At 40.6% G+C, this 27890-nt stretch overlaps 1 protein-coding gene and 1 long non-coding RNA gene across 2 annotated transcripts; one reads left to right on the top strand and one right to left on the bottom strand.

The window, feature by feature from the left end:
* Positions 1 to 1852: 1852 nt before the first annotated feature.
* On the bottom strand, positions 1853 to 3131 carry LOC147795231 (uncharacterized). Its single transcript, XR_015424053.1, has 2 exons — positions 2639 to 3131; positions 1853 to 2304 (listed from the first exon to the last, which is right to left on the bottom strand). It is a non-coding gene; the product is annotated as an uncharacterized LOC147795231 (long non-coding RNA).
* A 20493-nt stretch (positions 3132 to 23624) lies between these two features.
* On the top strand, positions 23625 to 27418 carry LOC147795230 (uncharacterized). Its single transcript, XM_087132188.1, has 3 exons — positions 23625 to 24590; positions 25815 to 25924; positions 26152 to 27418. Exons 1-3 carry the CDS (start codon positions 24479 to 24481, stop codon positions 26272 to 26274), a joined length of 345 nt encoding a protein of 114 aa, XP_086988314.1. The 5' UTR covers positions 23625 to 24478; the 3' UTR covers positions 26275 to 27418.
* The last annotated feature ends 472 nt before the right edge of the window (positions 27419 to 27890 follow it).

Here is a 27890-nt window from a genome sequence, read left to right as displayed (position 1 = left end):
TGAGCATTTATTTTCCATTCAACACTTTGCAAAATGGGGTTACGATCGGCGGAGTGTCAGAAATAGACGTAGTTCCGTTTCTTTTTGCCCCGTAACGTTAACCACGTACGTGTATAGTTATCAGCGGGTTAAGATGATTAATTTCCTGCTCTAGTGCTTTTCTTTTTCTCTTGATTTAGACTAATTAGAGGGAAGGAACTACCTGTAGTATGTAATCGTCTCTAAGTTTATCCACCAACCGAACTGACATGTTGTGTATAGCAAGCAACCATGACCACGAAATAAAGTTTACTTGAACACTGCAACCAACGAAAATTGGCCACAATATTTTTCACTTAAGCACTTCCTTGTTCAAGATTAACTCTCTCCAATCGGGGAACAGACGAGTTGCAAGCAGATCATGGGCCCTAATGCACAATGTACAAATAAAGCTTCATAGTCCAGACCACGCCTGTGGTCCCAAAAAGTCTTCTCAACAGTTTTCTCCTATAGTAGTAGGGAAGGGACAGTTCTGGACCAAACGCCCCTTTTTACCCGGTTTTTGCTCAAAACCATTGGGTAGTACATCGACTCAAAAAATCGTCGAAACCTTTTTGGTGGGAAAAAATGGGAAAATCCAGAAATGACGTGAACCCCGTTTTTGCTCAAAACCCTTGGGTAATACATCGACCCAAAAAACCGGGGATTCCCACTCACCTTTTGACCCCGGCGCCGCTCGCTCGCTCGCTGTAAACAACTCGTGACTAGCGCCGGGGATTTCCACTTCACTGACGTTGAACTTTTGACCCCGGCTGTAAACAACTCGTGACTTGGCAATCACTCGCAAACAAGTGATTGTTTGAGATCGAGAAAAACGTTGCAGAAGTATAATCTGTCTTTTAAAAACGGCGAAGCGGGTGAAATAGAATATAAGTTGAACCAAGTTTTAAACGGTAAGATCTGTCGAGGTAAACCGTTGAAGGCTTTAATCGCGGTGTGTTATCAAGACACAACTGGGGAAACCGAATCTAAAGTGAAAGATCTATTTCAAGTTTCGGATAAGCACTGGGAAAACGCTATGGAGAAGTTTAACCTCGTCAAACAAGACGTATAAAACGTATATAATAAAATGGAGACTCACACTTTTCACTTGACCGAAAACCCGCAGACGTTTAGATTGAAAAACGAGATCAACAACACCAAAGGCGACAAAGTCGTCCGAGTAAAGAATATTCAGTTTGAAGCTGGATATTTTAACGTAACAAACGCCACTGAAATTGAGTGGGATACAAACTTGGACGGTAGGCCAGCGGGGGTACTTGGCGAAGGACCGCCCGGTATACCCTCAGTGGAAAGAACGGACTCATCTCCCAATCCAGAATTAGTACAAACAGCTAAATCCAGATTGATCCAAGCAAATAAAAGGGGCGAGTTAGCGGAAGAAATCAGAATCATCGCTGATGAAATTGAGCAGCTAAACCAAGAAATCGCAGCTTTAGAAGATCAGTTAAACCAAAGACAACCATCAGAAACGCGAGCTCGTTTATATTTTGATCTCGACGATAAAAATATCAAATCAGCTTCACTGCTCGAGGGGCAAAGACAAGCTTTAGATGAAATCTACGAAGGGAATCCACCAACTCGACCTACCACCACCACCAACTCCCCCAGGAGACCCAGAAGAGAATTAACTAAAAGACTGTTTTTGACGGGGCTAACTGGACCTATATACGACAGACTTCATTCGCGAAGCTCATCCGAACCATTACCCCACGGTCACCGCTAGCTAATGATCAATCTGGTTCTGCAATGATGACCCCCAGATCCGAACATAAATCAAGAACAACTGAATGAATGAAAAGAGACCAATGAATTCTTTTTAAATTTGTGTATTTACACTATATTTACACATCTATTTACAAATTTACAGAGGAGACATGAATCTGAGAAATATGCCTATTTACAAACTCACTCGGTTTACAGTTTGGAGATTCTAACTCTTCAAGTCGGCAAATAAGCGAACAACTACAGAATTTACAAATAACACAGGTATTCTTAATTTGACTTACTTCGAATTGAGTGAATCACCAACAGTTAAGTTTTATACCAAATTTATTTAGTTGATGAATATGGAGCCGGGTTCTCCCTCAATATGTGAAAATAATACCGACGCTCTCGTGTCCAGCTAGTTCAGCGTGACTAGGAGTAGGAAGCCCCAGTTGGAGAACATAAGTCTCGTAGCCTTCTCTCAAGGATGGAAATGGAGTCCTAGCTAGTGCGTCACATGGTGGGGAGGGAGACGTCAAACCCAACAGTTACGGCCATCTATTAAAGTAAAATTCAACCGAATACATGCAAGTATCGTGCCGACATTACCAACCATTCTTTAAAACTCTTCTCAATTCTGTGACATTACTCATCTTTCTTACAGTATCCTTCAATAATATACAGTTCAGTCAATTTTCCTTCATAATCCAATCATCAGGTCAGCTATTCTTCTATCGACTTCAATGTTACAAAAAATAATGAATTATTTCCTCATACACAGCTTCGTTTATTTTCACAGTTAAGGTTGTAATAATTCAATAAGTTATATCTTCAAAGTTCAAAATATTTTCTTCAGTTTTACATTCTTAAGTACAAAATTCGTTCAACTTACGGTTATGTCCATCATAACTAGACAATGTCTAGGCTGATTGTTGCAGAGAAGGGGATCGGTTTCCTGACAGATCGTATTGGCACTGAATTTTGCCAAAACTCGAACTGATCGTGCCGGGACTGGAATTCTCCGGCCGATCGTCGCCTGCTGGATCAGGGACTTCAGCGAAGTTGACACCGGTCACAAATCTCTCACTCAGCTCAGCTTTCACTTTAGGATGTTTTCAGATTGAGAATCAAAAATCTTCTGCCAACACTCTCATACACACCAAACTCAACTCCAAAAAAAAAAAACTACACCATCCTACGAATACAGATAAAGAAATTAGTGGGGAAAAAACCCGGACCCAAACACGAACAAAGACAAAAGTATGTTTGGACAATAACCATGGCCGGTGGTTTTACGTAATTCATAGCAACGAAACCGCGCGTCTCTCGATCGCGATTAAGACGCCCGATCCGTGATCGACGAAGTTCTACTGGCTGCTAGGAAAACAAGCGGCAAATTTTGATATGTTAAAGAAGTGACGCGTAAGAGAGCGAGACTATTTGCTGCCAGGGGAGAAATTTAACAGACAAAACAACAAATAAATAAAACTACCAATATTTTCAGAGGGATCTTAACCACCCAGGGCCAAAGAGGAACCATCGTGGTACCCCCCGGTTATTATAGCAGGGACTGGTGTCACTTTTTGTTAAACTAGATACCGGGCGTTTCTTTTAAGGTTCACTCGGAATCTAAACGGGTGACTTTGGCCATTACGGACCCCAATCTCAAGTTGCGACTAAACAAAGAAGTGTCCAAGCTATTAAGCTTACCCAAAATAAAACTTTTACCCAATGTCATTTACGAAGGCAATTACGATTTAAACCCCTTGAAACTCGCGTTTATTCATTGCAAACAATTAAATACATTTTACAATTTTTATAACGGGCAGTCTTTAGACTTGCTAGACGTGATAGCTACCGAGCCTAGCACCTGTAATCACTGTAAAACGCCTAAAAAGTTAATACACAGAAACATCAGTGAATTGACTTTTTCTGTTAAAAACGATAAAGGCGAGCTCTTGAATAACATCGGCAAAATTTTAATCGAGTTAGACATTTTTTAAAACGCGTAATTATAAAAGTAATAAGATGACAACTAACATATACCCAGATTTAAGTAAACACTCGGAGTTGACTTTAAACTCAGCTGAACAAGCGGAAACCAAAATTTACGGACTCAGAAAGATCGAAGAAATTAAATCCCAAATTCAAAGAGAACGCGACGCGCGGGAAAATAGTTACAAAAAGATCAAACGGATCCTTACCGCACTCGGTTACGTAGAGTACGGCGTAGAAGCATTGGAGTCACATCAGCAGCCGTAGGCGTTCCCGCCATTTTGGGAGTCGTTACCGGACCCGTCGGACTTGTGATGGAAGGCATTGCTATCGGTGCGTTTGGCGCTTACGCGATTCTAAAGTATGCCTCCCGTGGACTCACCCACAAAACAAAAAACACAACCAAATTCGATATTGGCAGACGCTAAATTAAACACCATCGAGGAATACGTATCTCACGCGATTGAAGACGGTGACATATCCCAGGAGGAATTTGTCCTTATTTTATCCAAGCTGAAAAAATTTAACGAGATGAAAGAAAAGATCAGTACGTCTACAAAATTGCAAGCGAGCGAAGCGAGCACCAAAGAAGAATTCGAACGTCAAGTCAACGAAAGAGCAGAAGCGCTAGCCGACGAACGGGCGGCGGTTTTAAAAATAGATCTTATGAAAAAACTTGGCGAATAAGTTTTATAAAGTCGGTTAGGTTTGAAGAGAACCCGCCCGCTTATCAAAACTTGGTCTGTCCAACGGCACCTCCTTTAAAATTCTTTTAAAATAAATGGGAGGCAATTTTAGTAAACGAAGACAATTCTTTTACAGCCGAGTTTCCAAATTTAACGCACGCGTATAAGTTACCGAAAGTAACCACGGATGAAGCGGTAAATAGGTGGTCTACCGAGCCGATATCGTTTTACCCAAAATCAATTTAATTTTGCGGTCTATTGCGCGACGACGGCCTGCGGTGTGGGTTTTGATCTGCTGTCCGACCCCAATCCGTACGTCTCGGCTTTATTTAACTTTCACGTGTATTACACCGTACGAAAAATATTTTACGACTGCGTGATGCCCATTCCGAGCGACGACGTATTTGACGCGTTACACAATAATTACGACAATCGGTAGTTTACCGACACGTGTCTTTTATACGTAGTAGACCCGAATAAATCGTACAAACAAACAAGAGACACTTTTACAAACGGATTAGGCACCGCTTATTATTACAACAATGGATATATACCTGTTCCGGGTAAAACCTACGACGCGCACGACTTACACGTGACCAACGGTAAATACGCGGGATCTACTTACATGGGATTTGGATGGGCTGAACCGCCTAAAGGCTCCGGTCACGCGAGTACCTACAGGGTCTCCTGGATTTCACAGTCGGACGCGGTTACTTTGGCCTTGTGGGATTTTGTTCCTAAAAAGTCTCGGTTGACGGACGTGGGAATCACCAAGGTAAACGAATCAATTCGAGCTTACGTCTACGCATTCTCGGGGCACAGGCGCAGACCAAGACCAGCGTTTTGGCCACCGGCACCGGATTAGACGCGCGACGGCATTTACTACGATCTAATTAATTCGGACCCCGATCTCGAACAGTCGATCGACCAATTTCAAGATTCGCTACAATACGCAAAAGCGCCTTTAAACTTCGTAGTTGCCCGGGTTTGTACCTGGTGCCCTCGGACATGGACTTACGCATCGGTACGTTTGAGGGATATAACAATAATTTACAAGTCGCGACTGAGGATATGAAGACTGGATACGTACCGAGTTTAAATAGCGGAGCGAGTTTAAAAGTTGATTTTAATGAAGAGGAATTACCGAGGAGGGCAATTGTAAAGCCAGTTTTAAAGCAACCAGAACCAATTTTAAAGCCTTTAGACGCACACAACGAAAAAAATCTATCATTGACCATCGGAGCCGTTACCATGGGTGTCGTCGGTTTTACGTTGTATTAATTTTAACTTAAACGGTTTGAATTAAGGCGTAAAAAAATCTCACCCCAAATTTGAGGTGAGATTTAATTTTTTTTTGTCCTTTTTACCCTTTTTGCACGTACGTCAAAACTAAAACACCCAAGCCTACGAGGAAGGTCCACAGGCGTTCCGCCACCCACCCGACAGCTTTACTCGCCGCATTAAAATCCAACTTAACACGCTACCTATGACCCCGGGCAAAGCTCCTAAGGCGCTTGCCCCGAGTTTTTTTAGTACCTCCGCCAGGTTTTTTAGTTGCTGTTTGATCCAATCGGCGGTCCCGGGTCTAGGCGTTGGTTTAGGCGTTGGTGCGGGTTCAGGCGTTACACTAGGAGTTCCAACAGCTCTGACACTAGCTACGATCCTACTAACGATGGTACTTACCGCTAAACTAAAAGCCGTTAAAATGCTTACGATCGTGACACCTTGCTCTCTAAATATCGTTCGAATCTTATCACCCAGGGTGTCATTCGAATGTAAAGCGTAATAAATCAAATCTTAACTCGCGACATTTGGCTTTTGAGTTGGCCGTTTAATGTGTCTCTGTGATCTTGTAGTGCTTTGAGTTGATCGTTTAATTCACGTAAACGACCCGAATCTTCAGAAGTCTCGAGACTACTTATTTCTTCTTGAATTTCTGTAATTTTAGCTTCGTTTAATCGTATCTGTCCTCTAATCTTTTGTAATGATTTATCTAAAGCGACCAACTCAAGATAGTTTAATCCTTCTGTTTGTATGCCCTTATCTTGGGTGAGCTCTTCTACGATGTCACTGACTTGGTCTGATATTTGGGGTAGCTCTTCCATTTGAATGCTCTCTGGTTTAATGGATTTTAACTTTGATTCAGCTTTTTGCACCGATCTTCCATAATTGCCAAATCCCAATTTGAATCTTATAAAATCTTGCGCTGACGTGGTGTCTTCACCCCTTCCGGTGTATCCAGCAGCTTTGGCGTTTTTGATGATTGTGTCAAGACCGACGACTAAATCTGGGTTTCTTTTGTCGGTTAATAGCACATCACCGTATTCGCCTTAACGTTTGTAAAATAAACCTTTGCCTTTGCGGTAATCAAACCTTTCATAGTGAAGTACTGATGGTACATCTTTTCTTCCGGCGATTTTAAAATATCGGTAAAAGTCTTCTACAATTGGATTAGTTATTAATGCCGCTCTCCCTCGTTCTAAAGGATCACCGGATAATGTTGCTGGTCTTGGGTTTACAGCCAATTTTGATTCAATCGGTTTTGTTGTTACCTTTTCTCCATATGATGAAGTGTTGGTATCGTCCCATACAGGTTTATTTAGTTTAATCGGACCTTTTCCTACTTTTAGTTCATGTAATGAAGTGTTGGTATCATCTCATCCAAGTTAATTTGCACCTTCTATAAAGGACGTTTCTCGTCGATCATTCTCAATAGAATCTTGGTCGCGCTCGCTTTGATCGCTTATTTCTTGATTTTCTAAGAGAGGTATTTCCTCAGGATCGAATCCTCCTGCCATTTCTTTTATAATATATGCTTTGTATTTTTTTAAGCGGTGGGCAGGCTTGCGGGCAGGATACCCTGTGCTACCAACCAACCCTGGGTAGCCAATGCACCGCTAGACAACGCGGTCAATTTCAACGCATCTTCGGCGGATAATTTATTTAGATCCGGCGGTTTAAATTTAAAAAGCTTGCTCGACAGCACAGCGTATCCAATAGAAATTCCCGAAACGACGGCACCGTGGTAAACCGTATTGGCGATTCCGTTTACGTCGATTGATTTAGCGTTACTCATATATATATATAAAGAACTTTTAAATTCATTCCATGTCCAAAATTGTTTCTTGGTTAGGAATACTCACTTCGTTCGTGCTCTCTCCGGTCGTACTCGCTACGCTCGTTTTACTCGCTTCATTCGTTTTTCTCGCTTTTCGTTTTGGTTGAATAATTTGTTGAGATCTATTTTTCCAAATTAAATAGAGAAAAACCCAAGTGATACCCAATCCACCGAGTATCAAGCTTCTGTTTTCAAAGGCCGTTTGGGTAAAGCTAGATTTTTTTCCTTGGTGTTTTCTTCACCCGCTAGTTTCATCTTGACGAGCTGTTGCTTCATCTTTTTGTTATGCTCAGCTAACTTCTTACCTTGTTCTACACGCTTTGGATTTTTGGCTTTAGTTACCGTCTGAATTTTGTTGCTCGGGTTGCTTGCTACGCTCACTTCTGTCGGGTTCGCTTCGTTTGTTGACATTCTCTTTTATAATAAGAGAACCTTTGTTAAATTCTAGATGTTTTGTTGTAATCAACATAGCTGTAAGTGGGGATAGGTAAACTCCGTACTTGTAACAGACTTCAGTGAGTAGGTGTCCCATCGTTTGATTTATAATCGGGTCGTCGTTTAGGTCTTTAGTCTGTGCTTCTTCAGACGTTAAGTTGACGTTGAATCTGAGTAGATCGATCGGAGTAGCTATACCGAGTAGGCGAGAGTAGAGGCTCAAAATCGCGTAGTCGAGAGGTTTTACGATCTCTTTGCCAAATTTAACTTCGTGTAGGTTAAAAAGCTTTTCTTGATCTTTGGGCGACAGAGCTTCGATCTCTTTGATCGAGTATTCTTTGCCTAGGTACTTCTTGCTTTCACCTGATGCGGCTATCGAACAGAGTCTATCTTTGACGTTTGGTTTACATTCGTTTGAATCGCCGCTCGCTCCGCTTTGCTCGTTGAGTATGCTTTTGATGTCGTCCATTTAAATATATACGTTTTTATTTTGTTGTAGGTATGCTTTAGTCGTAGGTACTCAACTGTGTAGTAAGTTAAGTTAGCTGCTATAGCTAGCTGGGTAAGTAGTTGAACGTATTGTAACATTGTTGCTTATTTACTATAACTAAAATAAAATTGCTCAAGCACAGCTGAGTTAGCTATGCTCAAGCAAAGGATAAGTAATAGTAACTTCTTAACAACTAGCTTTCAAATCGTTATACGACGTAACAATTAACTTATCGCTCTTTCTGTTATTGTTGCAGCTATAACAGCAAAGCACGCAATTTGATTTAATATGGCCGATTTTATTATATAATCGTTCGATGGTACAAAGATCGTCTTTGTGTTCTAAGAATTGCATCTGAACTTTGCAATCTGGGTAAAAGCAGCACGGATAATCCTCAGTTAACCTGCGGCAAAAGTCTGTGTCAATAAACCGGTCGGGATCAAATCGATTATACATTTTGTCCTTCTGTCGAGCGCTGCGAATCCATCTTCTAATCGTTACCTTGATTGGGTCAGAACAAATCTTACAAGTATGTTTTCGTCTCCCGTGCTCGCAAATCGATGCTCCGTCAAACTCTTTACAACGAGATTTTTGTCTCCTGTGTTCACATTTATTTTGTTCTTGATAGGCTCGTACTTTCTCAATGCAGCCGTTACAGGTCGCGTTAATTTTACCAGTTTTCTGTACGGAGAAGTTTGACGGGTCTAGGAGCCAACGGCACTTTTTGCAATTTATTTTTTCTTCAATCATCTTATTTAATAAAGGTAATTAAAAAATTTTTCTCGTTTTTAATGAACTAAATAACTTACGGGGGGCTCTGTATTTAATACCAATTTACTAAACCGAACAACGCGTAGGTGTCTTTTAATTTCTTCTCTCTTTTCGTCCGGTACTACATCGTTTTCGTCGCGACATTGGTCAAAGGACGAACGATCTTTACAATGAAATATCGCGGTCCAAGCGGTATTCTCTCGGAAGTCTTTTAGCACCGAATTATACTTTTGCGTTAGAAGCCAACACGAATGAAGATAATGTCGACCGCTAAAAGCCATTTTACTAAAGGCGCAAACAGAACCACTTTTAGATTTCTTTCGATACTTGATAAACTGATCGGCTGCGCAATCGTCGACGATAAACAAGGTATTTATCCCATCAAATATTTTTTGATAAAGTTCGATCGCCTCGTTTAATTCTAGTTTCTCTCGATCTAAATCACACAAGTAAACGTTTTCGTCGCTGTATATCCATAGTCGGTCCAAGTATGTTTTGTTCTTAAAAAGCGTCGGACATATAATTACGATGGCTTCAAACGCGAAACGGTATTTCGTCTCTAAAAGATTTAAAATCCAGTTAGTTTTCCCGCTGCCCGTCTTACCCACGATTAAGGCGCAGTGAGGATTTTTAAACATCTCGTTCATTTCATTCACTCGCTTTGCTCGTTTATTCGCTTCGCTCATTTTAATAAACTAAACTCTTGAAGTTTCCGTCTTCCACCGTTAGTTGAGAATCCATCACCAGGAATACGTACATAGCGGTCCTGCGGTTTCGGCCGTTCGTTCCATCTGTATGGAAATGTCTCCTCCTCCGCCGAGAGGCCTACCCGAGCCGTGGGCAGAATTGTCGTCAGAACTTCTGAAGTCGAGCCACAAACCGTACTTGTCTTTTAGGTAGTCGGCCATATCTACTCCCAACAAAGATATGTCTGAGACGACCCCTCTAGCCAATTCTTTATCCGAATTACCAAAGTACTTTCTAACTTCGTTCCAATGTTGGTATTCAAACAGACCCTGCGAATAAAGTTAATTAGTTTTCCCTTCGGCCGTGACGACCGTCTTTGTGATATGTGGATTATAAAATTTTTGCGGGTTTTTGATAACCGGATCTTTGAATAAAATCAAAATTCCTTTGAGACTTTTAATCGTCTGATCGATGTTGATGTTCCATAGCGTGTCACTCTTGTTTACGACCTGTTTTTTCCACGAATGAATCCGGTCAAATAGGTAATACATCGTTTTTTTATTTTTTAGTGTTTGCGCCAGATCTCGATTGGTAACAACTTCATATTCCAAGGTAAGATCTGAAATTTGATATTCTGCGGCGGTATCTGACGAGTTGATCACTTTGTCGTGCCCGTTAAAAGTTAGTTGGTACGTCAGAGGCTCTTTAAACCACGAAGGATAAAACGCAGCGTGATCCGTCAACATCGGCGTGTCCAGTGGAATCTGTTTTTAAAAGCGTCGGCAATTGCCTTGTCTTTACCGTTGTTTGCGGCGGCATTAGCATCGCCAGCCCCTAGACGTATCTTGGCCACGTTTTCCTTTTCCAACCCAAAGTACGCCATATTTTTAGTCTGCGACAGGGGTAACCAATTGTCCTTAAAATTGTGAAATACGTCCGCATCTCAGTAACTTACGATCTTGTTTCCCTGTAGATTCACATTTATTTCCGAACCAGGTTTCTCGCCACGTTGTTATAAACTGTCCGGTTGTCGTCCGAGGCGCCGTCTAGATCGAGTTTAAAAGCCAACTTTGCCGTACCGGGTACAATGACGTCGTCGATGCCTAGGGTCGGGAATTTTACGTTTAACGTGTGATCCGCGGCTATAGTGCTCGGGTTGTGCGTAATGGTGACTTCGCGCCTTTCGCCTTTGATCGCGCGAGGAACTTTAAGTCTGCGACTCGGGTTAAGCTTTTTGGTGTACATTACTTTTATATAATACTATTCTTATTTTATTTTAAAAATTAAATAAAAAGCGACAAACGTAAAACCCGCTACAAAAAACAGGTTTTCGTATTTTTCACTTTGGGTCTCTGAAACCATATCGGCGCGAATATCACCCAGCATCTGCTGATTTTCCGTTTGATCGGTTTGAATCTCGATTAATTTATCTTTAATTTCGGTAACACTCGCTTTGCTCGTTGCTTCGCTTCGCTCGTTATCCATATTTAATTTAACCTTATTTTAAAAATGGCTAGTGCTTTAATGATGGTTGGAGGAGCGATAGTAAACGCCTTGGCATTCACGGGATCAAATTTTTTATTTAGCAGTTTATCAAAAAGTAAAGTCGACGAAGAACGAAAGCGTCACGACCTCGCGTTAGAACAACTGGCGCAAGCAAAGGAATCCTGGGAACAAAACCGCGTACACATGTTAGACTTTTTAAACGAACGATGCGACAAGAACGCGCGAGTCAGCAGACATTTGTAAACGTGGACGAAGCCTTACGAGCTTATTCGGAATTGACTGGTAAGAGTATTACCCCGTTACCGCCAGAGCCTAAGTTGGCCGATTTTTACGAGCCTTCCGAAGATCAAAAAATTTGCGAGTTTGTTTGGATTATATCCGGGACGGCCTTGGTGGGGTTGTTAGCTTATCGATTTGCGTAACTTATTTTAAAATGGAGAGAGAATTTAAAAAACTATTTTACAGCCCACAGGGTTACTGGCGAGGAGAAAGCGCGGTGGGTTGTCTACACGAAAAGACTGGTGCGGACAAATCAGTTATTAGGAAGTGGCTAAAAAAGCAGGCCATTTGGCAAATATATTTACCCGCACCACATTACGTACCCAGACCTACAATGTTGCAATCAGAATCGGTCGCGATATAAAGAAGCAGAACCGTTACCAATAAAACCACCAAACATGTAACCGAAGCGACCAAGAAAATTTACGAGCGATCACCTCTGACCTGGCCCAAATTCGTAATGGTAGACTCGGGAACTGAATTCTAAGGTGAGTTTAAAAAGTTAATGACAAAAAATAAAGTACAAATTCAAGTGGGTGAACCTGGGGTACACAGATCTCAAGGAATCGTGGAAAGGTTTAACCGCACTTTAGCCGAGCGTTTATTTGGCCACCAATACGCTCAAGAAATGATAAACGTGGGTGAGCGAAACGTGGAATGGGTAGAACGTTTGCCTCAAGTTATAAAATCGTTAAACGAGGAAAAAACGCGTTTAATAGATGCCGTTCCTGCAGAAGCTATAAAATTAGCGAGCGTAGCGAGCCAAACACCTAGTGCACCTGTAAGAACTACCCAAAGAGAACTTCCTCCAGACGTGGTCGTTAGGTATTTATATTACCCGGGCGAGCAAGAGGGCGGCACCGTCAGAAGGGCGACAGATCCGATCTGGTCTGTGGACGTCTATCAAATTGAAAAGCGCACCAGTCAATTTGGTAAACGAGTGAAAGGCAAGAGAGTCAAAACGGGTCCCACTTTATACTATTTGTTAAACGGACCAAATAGGAGTTTCGTCAAAGAGGAACTTCAGGTCGTGCCCGAAGATACCGAATTACCGAATTAGCTTGTGCCCGTAAGCTAACGTATCGATTCCATTTGATAATATGTAGCGCTTTGTGTCCAACGGTGACAGACTAAGTTTATTTTGTGAAATGGTGAACATACGATGTTTATCCGATGTAAATAATTGTTGTTTATTGAAATAATGCGTTTGGTCAAATAGACAGCTTTTATACATCTCGTGGGTTAACCGTTTCTCAGTTACTACTTTGGAGACCCCTTTCGCCTTCTTTAAAGAAAAGTACTCGCCTCGGTAATACTCGTTTCGCTCGTTGCTCCCTCTGGTCGCTTCGTTGCTCGCTGCCGCTCGCTTTTGATCGGTAGTTAAGATCGAATACATTTTCCGTCTGATACAAACGGCTTCTAAAATTGTTTTTCCACCAAATTAGACTTTCATTTTGCCTATGACTTTTTTATTTTTGGTGCTGTAAAGCGGATGATCGGGCGAGTAATTACTAAAGTCAAATAAATTGCGTTTAGGTAACCAGTTAAATCGTGTGAGCTTCGCTCGATCTAAACTAATAGAGAATCAGTGTCCGTGTAAAGTAAGCGTACCCCCTCACCGAAATTGGCTTTCAGTTCGTTGTAATAAAAATCGTACATTAACGTTTTACAGATATCGAGAATACTTACACCGCAATAGATTGGCTTATTTAATTTTGTTTTGGCTCGGTATATCTCCACAAACAAAAGCTCGCAATCCTCAAATGGTACCGTCGATTTGTAATTTGGTTTATAAGTTAATTTTCTGTATTTGTCGGCGTCTTGTACGTCCCTCAGTAAATGACCGTTAATTCGATATCTGACATTTTCCATCGTCTTGCCAAAGACCGAGTTGTTCATCATTTTGAAAAAGTCTTTCTCAAAATCAGACTTGGCCAATTTGCGCAATTTTGTGTTTTTGTCAATATGGCTTTTCATCCACGGCTTTTGGCGGAAACGCAGTACCCGGTGAACTTCTTTAATCCACAACCCTAGTTTGAGATATTTTTGCAATGTACGATAGTGAACCACGTATTTTTCTTTGGTGTTGAGAGTAGACACGAGTTTGTCTACCGAGACGGTACTCACTTCGCCATTACCAATTAAATCCTGTTGATAGCTCGAAAGCCATTCGTTTTGTACCGGCATATTTTCGGATGCGAGTGGAAAGTCATTATGTTTGTCATGGTGACGTTCCAGGTAATCCATAGTGATCTCAAACATGTAACCGTAGTCGTCAGTTAGTCGCAACTCTTGGATGTAATAGTAAGTAAATTTTTCTAAGTCTGTTTCCCAGGTAAATTCCCCTACAGGCAGATATTTGCTCATCGCCCAGCCGTATAAATTATTTGCGTCCAAATACATGATCTGTGACTCTGGCTTATTGGGGTCGTAATCAGGTAGTTCTGGATTATTGGCCTTTGCATATCGCTTTGCACCCACGCTCGAGATACCACCTCTTTTTGCCCTTTCAAAGAACAAGTGCTTGTTGATGTCGGTTAATAGTCCAATTGTATACCCGAATGCTTTAACAATGCATCTTACGACTGACCCAGTGACGTATAATAGTTGGCTGGGTCAAGGCCGTAGTGTTGTTTACAGACTTTGCGGAAGTTCTCAAAAACAGCCGCTAACAATAACACGTCCGTTTCCACGTATAGGTCGTGGTAGTCGCCTAGGTTTTTACAACCAAAGGCTTGCCATACTGTCTTCGCACGAGCGTATTCTTGCTCGGTTATCCCCCCCTGCTTCAGAGTGCTATAGAAAGCGTCTACTGGTGGGAGCCGTCTCTCTTGGAACCGATCAAAGGAGTCTATATACTCATAGGGGTAAATTCCCTTTTCCAAGAGTAAATTTGTGTTTTCTGGAAACCTTTCGCAAAGTAAGTTAAAATCATCGGGTGAACAATTTTTAACCAACCGATCTAGCGAAGCCGCCATGAAATGAAAGGAGTCTAAAAATCTGAGTTGGCCAAAAGAAAACGAAATGTAATTTTCAGTATTTTTAGCGATCAACTTAATTGATTTCCCGTAAAATTTGTGAGCGCCCTGCATAATCAAGTGCGCATCGTATTTCTCCAAGTTGTGTAAGATCACCGGAATGGGTGTTTGATCGACCACTATTCTTAACTTGAGATTACAACTGGCGTGCGCTGGGCCTCGGTACTTCCCCGTCACGTGACAATGATCTCTAACCTTTCTAAAATTGTTGATGGGCTTTTTGCAATCTAAACATACCCATTCTTTGAACCCAGCTTCATTTTTATGACAGAAAGCAATTTTGTCAGCTTTTGTTTTTGGTTCATTTGGAATATCACACTGGCATTGAGATTCGTTCGCTTTCGCTCGATCTATCAACTTTTTGCAGATCCAACATCTATTACATTTTTCGTAATTGTTTTTGTAACTCGGTTGACCAGATCAACTTCGCTTTGTTTTTAAACGTTTCGTTGATATTCTCTGTTTCCTGAGAAAGTGACTGTCACAATGTGTTCTGAAATATATTAAATTTATTATTCTTTGACTCACATATACCTTGCACTGTGTTTAAATCCCCCTCTTTAGCAATGAGGTTGACCCAGGGAGTATCTGAGTTTATCTTTCACATGGAAATCAGCATTAGGCAAATTAGGTTTTGCTTCAGTGATTTTGTTTAACACTGAGATGCCATGTGCATCCCCCAAGTCACTGCCTTACTAGCTTGCACTGTGAGCAGTCACCTCCTGTGTGGAGTGTACTTTACATTGGTACTGTGTGTACCAGGGAATGGCCCATGATTTAAGCCAGTATACCATAACTGTGGTTTCTTTTCTCTTTTAGTGGAAGAACATATTCCAAGATAAGGATTTTGGGATGAATTTTACAGATGTGGGGTTATTTTCTCTTCATACTGGTTACTTAAATTATTGGATGTTTCTTAAAGTTATAATTGAGAGAGTAGGTTTGATTCAGGGTAATTTTCATGCCAAGGAAATTATGGATTAATTATCATATCCAGGTTAAACTTGACGGTGAATTTTGAGATTATTCAAGTGTTAACTAAAAGCTAGAATTTTTTAGAATACTGTCAGTATCCACAATATTTGATCTTTTTCTAAAGGGCTTCCCCCCGTGGGTACTACATGAGGCTGGGTTGTTTGTCCTTAGTGGACCACCATTTAAAGCTTAAAATAATCCTGAGTGGATTTGGTGTGAGGTGGACGACGAGTCTACTCCTGAGTAGGGAGAGTCCGCCGTGTACAGTTGTACACAAAGCTGAGTCCTGTGTGGACTGGTGAGTTGGGGCCCGCTGCCTACGAGTACCTACCAGCCGTGTACCTACCTCAGGCGTGTCAGGCCGACGGTAGCTGGGGAGACCAGAGAGACTACTTACCGGGGAATCTGCTGCAGAGCCAGGCCATATCTTCCCTACAGTAGTGGCCGTGGAACAACCGCCAAGTCCCTGTTGAACTCGGACGCTTGTCTGCTGCTGAGCATATTCCTATGCAGTGGTGGGCTAATCCCTGAAACCTGGTACCGGTACCGTAGAATTACAATATCTTGGCCCCTTTAGACAGCAGTTGTATATATATATATATATATATTTATTTATTTATTCTCTTGTTGATCTTACTTTTGGGATAATAAATTTACGGAATAATTGGCCTGTTTGGGATAAGATAGATTTGGTACTTAATTAAATTAAGAGTTTATTTTCTGAACACAATTTTCGCCCTCCTGAGTTTTTCCTTACTAAGTCCACACGTCTCTCAACCTTTACCGCTGCAGTCCTCCATGGGAAAGACGGACCCATGTTGTGACAGTGACCCTACAAAATCAACAGCCGCGTCTTGACCTCTGTAAGTCTTTTGGCTAGTACAAACTCCATCGCATCTGACGACCGCGTATGAGTATCCGCAAGGCTTGTGAATCTGTGTTTTGAGAGTGTTTGTGTCTGGTGGCGGTAATTTTTCTAAAACAGACTCAAAATCGGCGTAAATGACAAAAGGCGCGTCTTGTTTATTTTTGTAATTTTTGAACTTGAGTATATTCTCACCTTTGACCGGCATTTCAACTTTACATGTAGGAACGTTTAAGCCTTGGCAATCTTCTTTGTGCCTGGTCAACTTTTCTTCCGTTTGGAAATGCGACATGCAATTGAAACACCAGTGTTTTTGGCCGTCGTGTTTATTGATGTCACCCGTCAACCTAGAAAAATTTTTAATCCAACAGTAGTTGTAAGCCAGCCCCGAGGGGTTGGTGGAAAGGTAATCTGAAAATGAGCAAAGTTATGCAAACATCAGTAATTGTTGCAAAACTGGACAACGTCTTTAATCACTGGCTGCTCATCAAGGAATCTTCATCATGTAATCAACACCTTCTTTCGCACTAACAAATTATCGCTCAAACTTATAACCATTCAGAAGGTCTAAATAGTACATTCAATCCCAAAGAAATGAAAGTCTAACTAATGGACGAAAGAAACATAATACACAAAATTTTCGCACATGCATAGAAGTATGGCAAGAGCACAATTGTCAAATACTCATTTAGATCCTTAAACTACATGTATACTGTGTCTTTTCACCGGGCTGAGTTGCGCAAGTAAGTGAACCAAAATAAGAGTGAAGTCAATCCTATTAAATATGCACAAGAAAAATGTGTGTTCTTGGCCCTACTAGTTTTCACACGGTTTGGCACTTGCAGCTGCTGCCATATAAGCACATGGTCGAAGATAAACGACCTCTTATCTCAATCAGTGCCTGTGGTCACTGCCCAGTGGACCACATGGGCACATCCTGTCTTCCCCACCCTCGCCCGAATACTAATGAGCTAGGGCTTGGTTCCAGGAATGCGTGACTAATCTCTGCTTGGGCCATTTCCTGTCCAATGTACGATAGCCACATACACTGTACATATACTTGCAATATAAAATGCATGGTCCAACTCTACTGAGTTTCTCCAGAAAGTGGCGAGAGCGGACACTCAATTCAACACTTTCAAAAGTTATGAACAAGTGGAAAAGTACTAAATTACACATTCGTCCACATCCTCTATGCACGTAAAGAAATACCTCTAAGTATGAGAAATCGCTCTTATCACGTAATAATCTGGCAAGTGGCACTCCAAAACCTGTAACTTTTCTAAGGTTATATAAACTCAATCAAAAATCTGGCATCTCCTACTGGAAACTTAAATAAACTTCCTCAAACTTTCCAAAACTGGAACCCAAATCCTTGTTTTTCCTGTTTCCCGTGAAACTATCATTTGGGAAGTTTCAGAAAACACAAATCAAAGTTAAACATTTCTCTAGTTGCTTTGCTTTCTTTTAAGCCAAATTTTAACTGAAATCACTGGGTTCAAGAAAGACAAAACAGTATCAATCCTACAATTACGTAAATACAACTAAGTCTAAAATATGAGATACATGTATAGTGAAAGGAAATGAACATACCTGAAAATGAGCAAAGTTATGCAAACATCAGTAATTGTTGCAAAACTGGACAACGTCTTTAATCACTGGCTGCTCATCAAGGAATGCTTGAGACCGCCAAGGTGAACAAAGAGGGTGAAGTTCCATTTCCTGCTGGGTGCCTTAGCCAATCAGAAGGAAGTGACCATGGCAACTGGGTCACTGCCCAGCTGACCAACTGTACAGGCTAAAAGTGAGCATGTGCTAGCCACAAGAGCACAGGGAAAGTGCATGAGGCAAACATACGGGGAAAGAGTTTTTTTTTTGGGGGGGGATTTCCTAAAACTTTCTCTCAGCTTTCGGAGGGGCCCTACAGTAGTGTTTTCGTCACCTTTGTTAAAGTAAAGTAAATTGATCGGTTCTTCTGGACGCTTGCTTTTGTAAAGAATGTAAAGACCGTCTTTTTTGGTGTAACCAAACACATTGATCGCTAAGCTATTTTGCGATTCGATACGAGGGATTTGTAAAATCGGTGTTGGAAAGCTTATGTTTGTAAAATTTAAACCATCTGATTCTGACCGGTAAGTCGAAGGTCGCTCGTCATGTATTTTATATTTTGGATTTGTTTCTAGCTGACTTTTGACGTCGTCTGAATATAACTTTAAAGCTGCCCGCAACGCCCATCGGATACATTCTTGATCTTTATTTTGGACATTTATGATTGCTTTTTTGTCTCCCAATTCCTTAGGCAACGGAATATAAGAAGAACCAACTGGATTATATTTAACCACGTTGATGTAAAAAGCGACAACTTTGTCAAAGATCCAACCCGAGCCTTTTTGAGTATGAGCCTCCACCTCTTTTATTCGCGCTTCGCGTTGTTCAGCGAGTACATTTTTAACGTCGGCTTTATTTGCTACTGCATCGTTGTCCCTCGGAAGGGGGAATACGCCAAATTCAGTTTTTTCAGGTTTTTCCAATCTAAACTGAACTTTTAGAGCCGTTTGCAATTTGTACGAACCAATTTCTTTCAGTTCTTCCAAAGCTTTTTTTCTCGATGACAGTTTTGTAAAAATCAAAAAAGTGTATCAAATCGTATTCAAAGAAATGGGGTATCAATTCCCAATTGCGAAAACTACCCTGAAAGCGCCTGACGTTTCTAATGTCGACTTCCGCAATTTCCTCTGGCTGAGTGTAAGCTTTAATCGCTTCAATAAAGTCCTGTTTGACGTATCTGTCTTTCTTTGCAAAAGGAATATTATATTTTTGTACCGTTTTCAACAGCTGCCGATATGACTGACGCGGGAGATATCTAAATTGTTTTTGATCCTCTTTGATAGCGTTTATTAGTTCAAATCGTGTATGGTGTTTATTTTTAGGTGTCGGTAGCAGAATGTTATACTGTTTGACAAAATCTTCTAAAAACACCTTCTTAAATCGAGTAAAATATTTTAGTATTGGTCTGTGTAGAAGGTTGCTCATGTCTCTATTTATATATAGGTTTGTAAATTTTTTTCCAATTTTTCTATCGACTTGACATGTTTTTTATATATAGGTCATTTATTTAAAGCGGTTGTAAATATAGCGTGTTTTGCTTTGAACAGAGCCATGCTTTAAGTAGAGGTCACGAGTTCAGACCGGAAAAGCAAGGGGAAATCCCTTTTTGTTTGTGAGTGAGTGCCAGTCACGAGTTCAGATTGGGCAAGTCGAGACTTGTTTGCGAGTGAGTGCCGGTCACGAGTTGTTTACAGCCGGGGTCAAAAGTTCAAGGTCAGTGAAGTGGAAATCCCCGGCGCTAGTCACGAGTTGTTTACAGCCGGGGTCAAAAGGTGAGCGAGCGTAGCGAGCGGGTGAGTGCGATGGGTTAAAGGGGGTGAAAAGGGCGTGTGGTCAAAAGGTGAGTGGGAATCCCCGGCGCTAGTCACGAGTTGTTTACAGCCGGGGTCAAAAGGTGAGTGGGAATCCGCCTGGCATTTTTTGTTCGCAAAAAGAGCGCGGTCGATTTCTTTAAACGATTTATCCACCAAGGAGGCATCATAGTCGATCTTAACGTACATCCTACTTTTATCGGTATAAGCCGGTTTAACTAAGTAATTGATCCTATCGGGTATGTCGTCTAGTTTTTGAGACACCTTAAAAGAGTTACGCGTACTCGCGGGGAGATCTTCCAGCATCTTATCTGTTAATTTTTCAAAATAATTATAAACTTCATTATTTACACGTAATAGCAACGACTCGGTCTCGGGAGATATCTGATAACAAATTTGATCTTGGCCAGTAGGTTCCTTAGTACCATATTTATAAACTGGGTTGACTCCGTAACAAGGGTCTTCGAGCCTAATCAACAGTCGTTTGTTTTGCCCCTCGTGGTGATAAGCGATCTTAGAAGAACACTTTGTAGGTCTTAAAATGACTAAATTTTCAGAGTCAAAGGGGCCATAGGTAATTTTTGGGTTTTTGTTGCCGGCATTTAGACGTTCGTGGTCATTTGAGACGATATATATTTGAGTTGACATGTTCTATTTATAATTAGGTTTCTAAAATTTTTCTCATTTTTATTCGGGCGGGATTTCTACTTTAATTAAATGTTCAACGTCAGCGTCATATTTAATAATTAATCCAATTTTGTATAAGCCAGTCACGAGTTCAGATCGGGCAAGTCGAGACTTGTTTGCGAGTGATTGCCAAGTCACGAGTTGTTTACAGCCGGGGTCAAAAGTTCAACGTCAGTGAAGTGGAAATCCCCGGCGCTAGTCACGAGTTGTTTACAGCGAGCGAGCGAGCGGCGCCGGGGTCAAAAGGTGAGTGGGAATCCCCGGTTTTTTGGGTCGATGTATTACCCAAGGGTTTTGAGCAAAAACGGGGTAAAAAGGGGCGTTTGGTCCAGAACTGTCCCTTCCCTACTACTCCTATTGTCTATAAGTTGTTTTTACTCTAGGTTTCTAGAACCTCCTAACAACAAAACTTAAGGAACAGAATAGCCATGCAGAGAAATCTAGCATACCAGCAAAAAAGTTCTGGTCACCCGTAACGTACGCTTTGAGGATGAAATACAGGCCACACACAGGTGCTCATGAAGCAAAAATAGATGATTTGGTGTGTAATGCATTACAACTGCGTTGCAGCAATAATACCATTACTGTATATTGACAGCTCACTTGAAATGTAAAACTATAGTTTTGACGTAAGGGGAATACCCTTCCAGTCCCATGCAGAAACACTTGTGGGAAAGTTCATTGCCACCGCAATAACACACCAGGTAAGCACAGATTACAAAAGCAGCCTCACCCATTGTCAGACATGCAGCGCACAATAATGTACTACTGCTCTCGGTGAACTCAACATGTAAACATCACAATGATACAACAGATATCCAGGCACTTGTAGAAAAAAAGGTGCTGTCGGGGGAAAAACGGTAGACACAAGGGGCATACCCTTCGACGAAAAACGCGCACAGGAAAACCCGGAAGAAAGTTGTGATCAAATGATACCACCTGCACGCCGTATAAAAGCTGCCCCGCTTTTCAGTTAGTAGCATTACGAAGGATATATTCTGGGTGCGTCGATCATGGCCTGTCTGGTACTACTTCTCGCCTTCGCAACCTCGGTGGTTGGGATGAACTCAACGGGGGACGCCTGTGATGTGTGCGAGTGTATCGAGCATCTGCACGCAGTCAATTGTACTGGTAGAGGCCTCAGAGAACTACCCACAGGCATTCCCAACGACACTGTGTCACTGTAAGTATTACAGTTAATATACCTCAGTCTCTCTTTCAAGCGACGGTGCGTACCATCGGCAAACTGTGGCTGGCACTCAGTGAAAAGGCAAATGTCAAAAATATCTCAAGCAGCAATCAAAGCAACAAATAATAATTTGAAAAGTACAACGAATAACGTAACGAAAATATCTCCCTTACCAATGTAGTAAGAACAGGTACATTTTGATTAAAGACAGTAACTGAGCATTTTATTGACAACATGAGAAGGGGATTTATACTGATCTAATGCTTAGAAAGACAAGTCTAAAATCAGGTCAGTTGAGTCAGAAATTTCTACCGCTGTTTTAAGGCACCATAATTCAAAGAGGTTTTTTTGACAAATAACAGTTGTGTTCTCGGACTTGGCACTGAATAAATTCAGTGGAATGAGAGTCCCATGAAAATGTTGGAAGCTGCAGATTCTCGAGTGATTTCTGCTTTATATTAAATTCCCTGCTTCTCTTAACAGCGAACTGGGAGAAAATTCCTTGCGTGAGATACCTTACGACGGTTTATTGGAATTCAAGTCCCTGTTTAAGATGTAAGTTTTGCATATTACTTTTAACGAGAGTGGTGCAAGTGGTCAGCTGCATTATGTAGGCCTACTTCACCTATTTGAATTCAAAGAAGGTCTTAAATAAGGTATAATAATGAACAAGTATCTGCTTGGTCAGTCTGTTGACAATGTGCGCTGATGATGCCCCAAGCCAATAAAGGCGACGGGCATATTAGCGTCCATGCAAATATTTATTTCTCATTTGTGAATACCTTTTGAGTCAGAAAGTGAAAACAAGTTTTTAACAAGATGTATAAATTGCGTGGCTTGTTTTAATTCATACGACTGCAGAAATTCAAATGCCTTGGACAGTTGTGAGGACTGTTACGAGTGTGCCCATTGTATCGAATGTTTTGGTTGTACCTATTGCACCTGCTGCGTAAATTGTGTCGAGTTGAAAAGCACGGATCACGTGGTACTCGTAGACGGCAAGCATAAAAAGCTGAGGCACGCGCAAGAGAACGAGCCACTGCCCGATTCATCGACTAAACTCGACGCAGATTTATAAAAAATTGGATTAATTATTGAATACGACGCCGATGTCGAACATTTAATTAAAGTAGAAATCCCAGGTTAATTTTTTTACAATAAATAAATGAACTATTAATAAAAGATGACTGATGCGGAGCTTTGTCACTTGCTGAATCTAAAGGAAGTACACATAGCGGGATCTCAAAAACAAAGTAAACTGATACCCGCTTGTAACTACCAAATACTCGAAATAGATGAAACTTGTAAACACTGCGGTCTAACTTTCGGGTTTGATTCGTTAAATTCATACACCCCCGCCGACATGGGGGATCGATACTACAAGCATCACGTTTGGAGGAAACCGCCGCCACCAAAACCGAGAAAAACGTTGCAGAAGTACAACATTTGTTTTAAAAACGGCGAAGCCGGTGAAAAAGAATATAAGTTAAACCAAGTTTTAAACGGTAAGATCTCTAGAGGTAAACCGTTGAAGGCTTTAATCGCGGTATGTTATCAAGAGACAACCGGGGAAACCGAATCTCAAGTGAAAGATCTATTTCAAGTATCGGATAAGCACTGGGAAAACGCCCTCGATAAATTAAACCTCGCCAAACAAGATTTTTCAAAACGTATATAATAAAATGGAAACCCACACGTTTTACTTAACCGAGAGCGAGCACACTGTAAAAACGTTGGGTAAAAAATGTTGGGGTTTACAGCACATACTAATAATTGGTATAGGTTTCTAGCAAACGTTGGTCAATTTTTCCTGACATTTGTTCCAGATGTTGGGTTGTCAGCGTTGACCTAAATGATTGGTAAGAAATACCTTATCGCATGGGATTCCAACGTGTAGTCACTACGTTGGACAAATTTTGCTCTAAGATTAGGTAATGTCATTAGAATTTGTGTGAGTGCACAATATTTTGGGTTTGCCGACTGTTTCTACGCTCAATCGTTTCTTTACTGGTTGGTGCCTTGAGTCAAATCATGTTGTTGAAACTAAATCGGTTTTGACTGTAACCGTCCACGCGAATTTCTAGAGTGAGACTAATAGAAATTATTATCCTCGAAACAACTTCGGCCTATACACGCTGGCTTCTCTGATATCATGTTCCAGCAATAAAACTGATTGCTAGGTACGTGAAATAATGATTGCTTGAGCACACACTTGAAAATGAAGCACAGACGAACTTTGACATAGGCCTATTTAGCCAAGATGTGTGAACGTTTCATCTCTCAACAAAATGGGCGAAAATCATCATCAAATGGGCATTATTTATCAAAGAAGTTTGTAAATTACAAAAGATTTGTTGACATTACCAAATAAATTAGTAACAATGCGAGTGTTTTCAAAATAGTTGGCATTATTTCAATCAACAAGCAGCGCGTAGTTTTGCGTTTTCCCAGAAGATAGGAAAAAAGCACGTGTGTAATTGGACTCGGAGCGCGGCATGCGATGTGCACACGACGCCGCGCCGCCGCAGTCATACGTATTTTCACGCGCATGTACATTGTATACGTCGAGTCAACAGCGACTGGTGACAAGAGATGGAGTTGCTTGAAGATTTGGCAGAAGGGGGCAGTCCTATCCCTGATTATTCAAGCATACATGGTTTTCTGAGGAAGTGGGGAGTTGAGCAGCTGCTTGGGTTGTTTGAAGGTAAGCTGCAAGTTTTCAAATTAACACACAATGCGTGGGACACAACACACTAAACTTGAGTTTGAATGTGTCCCACTGAGAATGCTTGGGTCATGTATGTGTGGACTATATACGTGTACGTGTGCGTAGGCCTTCATGTGTGTACGTGTATATAAACCTTCCACGGCCACAGCTTTGGTCTCGAGTCAACTCAGTCCCCGTGAACGTGTTTTTATTTAGAAGATAAGCCATGGGAATAATCCAATTACCCCCATGCGAAAAAGTATGCCGGAAAGTAGGCCCCTAACAGTCATGACATAGGCATGGTTTACAGGGGACTAGCTGCTCACTCAAAGTTGTATATCGTGCGTAATTGGCTTCGCTTTTCCCATGATAGGCCAGTCTATGATTTGTTGATGGGAAGTTGACTTGGGACCAAGTTGACCTGGGACCGATTTGACCATGTTGATAGGGGAAGTTGCATTGGGACTGAAAAAAGCATGGGACCTACGTAATTTGGGTCCATGTGGACTGGGAACCAAGCTGGTTTGGGACCGAGTTGGCTGGGAATAAATGTAATAGAAGCAAGATACATGTACATCCTTCAAAAATTGTTCGAATTTGTTAGCCTGTAAATGGTTAAAAAATACCACTATTAAGATAGTGTTTATAAGCAAGATAGGCAAATTTGAGTGCTGGGATGGTTTAATTCCAAAAATTGGAAAGAAAAGGAGAATGAGTGGTATTGCCTTAGCCAGGTGCATTGCACTGCAAAACATATCATTTGAAAGTTTCAAGAGAAAAGATGTTTAATAATGGTGACCTGTATAATTTTGTTAAATCTTATACATAAGACATAATGAATGCCACCACTAGTGTAAGTATGTCTATTTTTTAACAAAATAAAAAAAGGTAAATTTACATCAATAAGAAACAGAAATGAACCTTGTAAAGGCTTATAGCAGTAGCATGTACATATTCATGTACATGTACCTGCATGCAATGTACGTCGTATATAGCCTTTGCCACAATTATTAATAAAGAAGTAAGCACAAAAACGAGGTGAATCCAAGTCTTTTATTTAACAAGATGTTCTTCATGGGTCTTCAATTTTTCAGGGTTTTTGTTGGGGTTCTTTACAATCATCTTTTAGTGTTATCATGGACAGTTATCCACTACCTTTCAGTTGTTGGTATTTGTTTTATGCCCTTTAATTTCTGTTGAATTTTATTCCTTTGAATGCAGAACACAAAATTGATCTGGAAGTGCTACCCCTTTTGGATGAGCAGACAGTTACAGAACTAATTCCTCAGATAGGTGTTCGCATGAAGTTCCTTAATGGCTGGAGAAGAGAAGTAAGTTTGAACTGTTGACATATTGGCACAAAACCCTCTGCATCAGCTATGAACTACACATGCTTTAAGTGCTTAGCCATTGTTGATGGTGGAATCAAACATTTATTCAAGCACTTCCAACCCAGTCGTTCTTAATCATTGAACGTAAGGCCATCGAGATGCCATCACTCCTCAAGACAGTGGACCTGGCCTTCAAATCTCACTATGTCTTCAATGTTACCTATCAGCCACAGGTGCAAAATGTTTGGGATTTCCTGCAGTGTGTGGTCTATGAGTTGCCTGGTCTAGCTCGCCCCATTGTAAGAGACATGAGGGCATTTCTGAGGCGACAACTGTCAACACAGGCTTAAAAAGAGCTCTTCTCTGGGTTTCGCAAGTCCAGGGTTTTTTCAAAACTACAGTTTATGAAACGTCCTCCAGTGTTTTTGATACTGCATTACAGCTTTTATATCACTAGTTCAATGCCATTAGTTTCTTATTTACCTTTATTTTTGTGGTCATCAGTGGTTTTTCGTGCAGACACATAAAAGGACCACAAGCAACATTTAATTTTTGGCAGTTTGTTATCTTGACAGCAAGTTATTCTCTTCTCTGCTTGGACGACAGAAGAAACCCTGTAGTAGTGATTTTGACAATGTGTTTTTTCAAAAGAATATTGATCTGTTGTCGTAATTAAAATGATTTGTTGTTGATTTTATGAGCTACACATACCAAAATTGATACTTTTTCTCAATGATTACACTATATCCTCATTTCACAATTTGCCTGTACCAATATTTCCAATAGTAAAAAAATATGTAATTATGTTAAAGTTTATTGAGGGAACTGTGTGTTTAAGCTACAAATTTTCTGTATATTTTTGTTCTTTGAACAAAGACAACAAAAAAAGCCTTGTTTAGTCGTGATTTGAAAAACAAGTTTTATTGTTCAAAATTTACTAATCTCTTCTCATAATCACAGTAATTTAATTGTTTCTTCATTTATAGCATCAAACCTGTTTCACAATTTGTGTTATTATTCCTGACTGTCAAAACAATTATTAATGGGTCCTGCAGAGAAGCCAAGTGTTAAAGCCAGATACATAGCAGTAGTTTATAACCAAGTACATGTACATGTTTACATAAATGAATCTCATCTGATGTGTCTTCTGACACTTTTTGATTGGTTATTTCTTGCGTGCACAAAATATCAACGGACCATTTCTCAAGAAATAAGAGCAAATCAAATCAGCCGTAGCGGGAATTAAGCCCATGACCATTAACTTTGATATTTATATTGAAGACTTCATATTTCTTTCCACTAAGATGGGCAAAAACCAGGGGCAACATCATTTTTGTGCCATGTAGTAAAGGACTTATATTGGGTTGTGATTTGCTAAAACTCAAGTTAAAGACGTTATGTAATGTTTTATTGTAAAAGTTCAAGTTAAGACCTTGTTTACAATAAATTGTTTTTTATTGTTTAACAATAAATGCTTGTTACAGTAATGTGTAAGATTTAGTCTCCATGCATTCTGTTTTTCTTTGTATCAGACAATTTGCCAGAAAATGGTGATGTGATGAAACAACCATGCATTGTTGGAAATTGAACAGCTTTTATGCAATCAATTGCAATTACAATGCTTCTACCAATAAGAAAGTAATTTTAAAGATTTCCCCTGCAGTTGGGCAAATACAATTGATCATTAATTGGGTACGTTCAATTTCAACAATAACAGAGCAAAACATTTTGACAACTAATTGGGTAAACGAAATTGACCAATTATTGGACAACGTGATAGCGACCAATAAATGGGAAGCAAAAATTTGACCAATATTTGGGTACATGAAATTTGACCAAATATTAGGTAAAACGGGTTTGACCAATTATTACATAAATAAATTTTACCAACAAAAACATAAATAAAATTAACCAATTTTAGGTAGAAAACAAATTACCAACCATTGGTAAAATTGTTTTCCTCATT

Source organism: Acanthaster planci, unplaced genomic scaffold, assembly GCF_054643075.1.
Source record: "Acanthaster planci isolate LZ-2023a unplaced genomic scaffold, COTS_SCS Contig117, whole genome shotgun sequence".
NCBI lineage: Eukaryota > Metazoa > Echinodermata > Asteroidea > Valvatida > Acanthasteridae > Acanthaster > Acanthaster planci.
Note: the sequence above shows the minus strand (reverse complement) of the source record. Positions and strands in the feature narration are given on the sequence as shown.

What these genes read in the sequence shown, in the direction of transcription:
- LOC147795230 (XM_087132188.1), top strand. Translation starts at nt 24,479, where the DNA reads ATGGAGTTGCTTGAAGATTTGGCAGAAGGGGGCAGTCCTATCCCTGAT. An exon ending in GCTGCTTGGGTTGTTTGAAG is followed by an intron (nt 24,591 to 25,814) that starts GTAAGCTGCAAG and finishes CTTTGAATGCAG; the next exon opens with AACACAAAATTGATCTGGAA. An exon ending in TTAATGGCTGGAGAAGAGAA is followed by an intron (nt 25,925 to 26,151) that starts GTAAGTTTGAAC and finishes GTTACCTATCAG; the next exon opens with CCACAGGTGCAAAATGTTTG.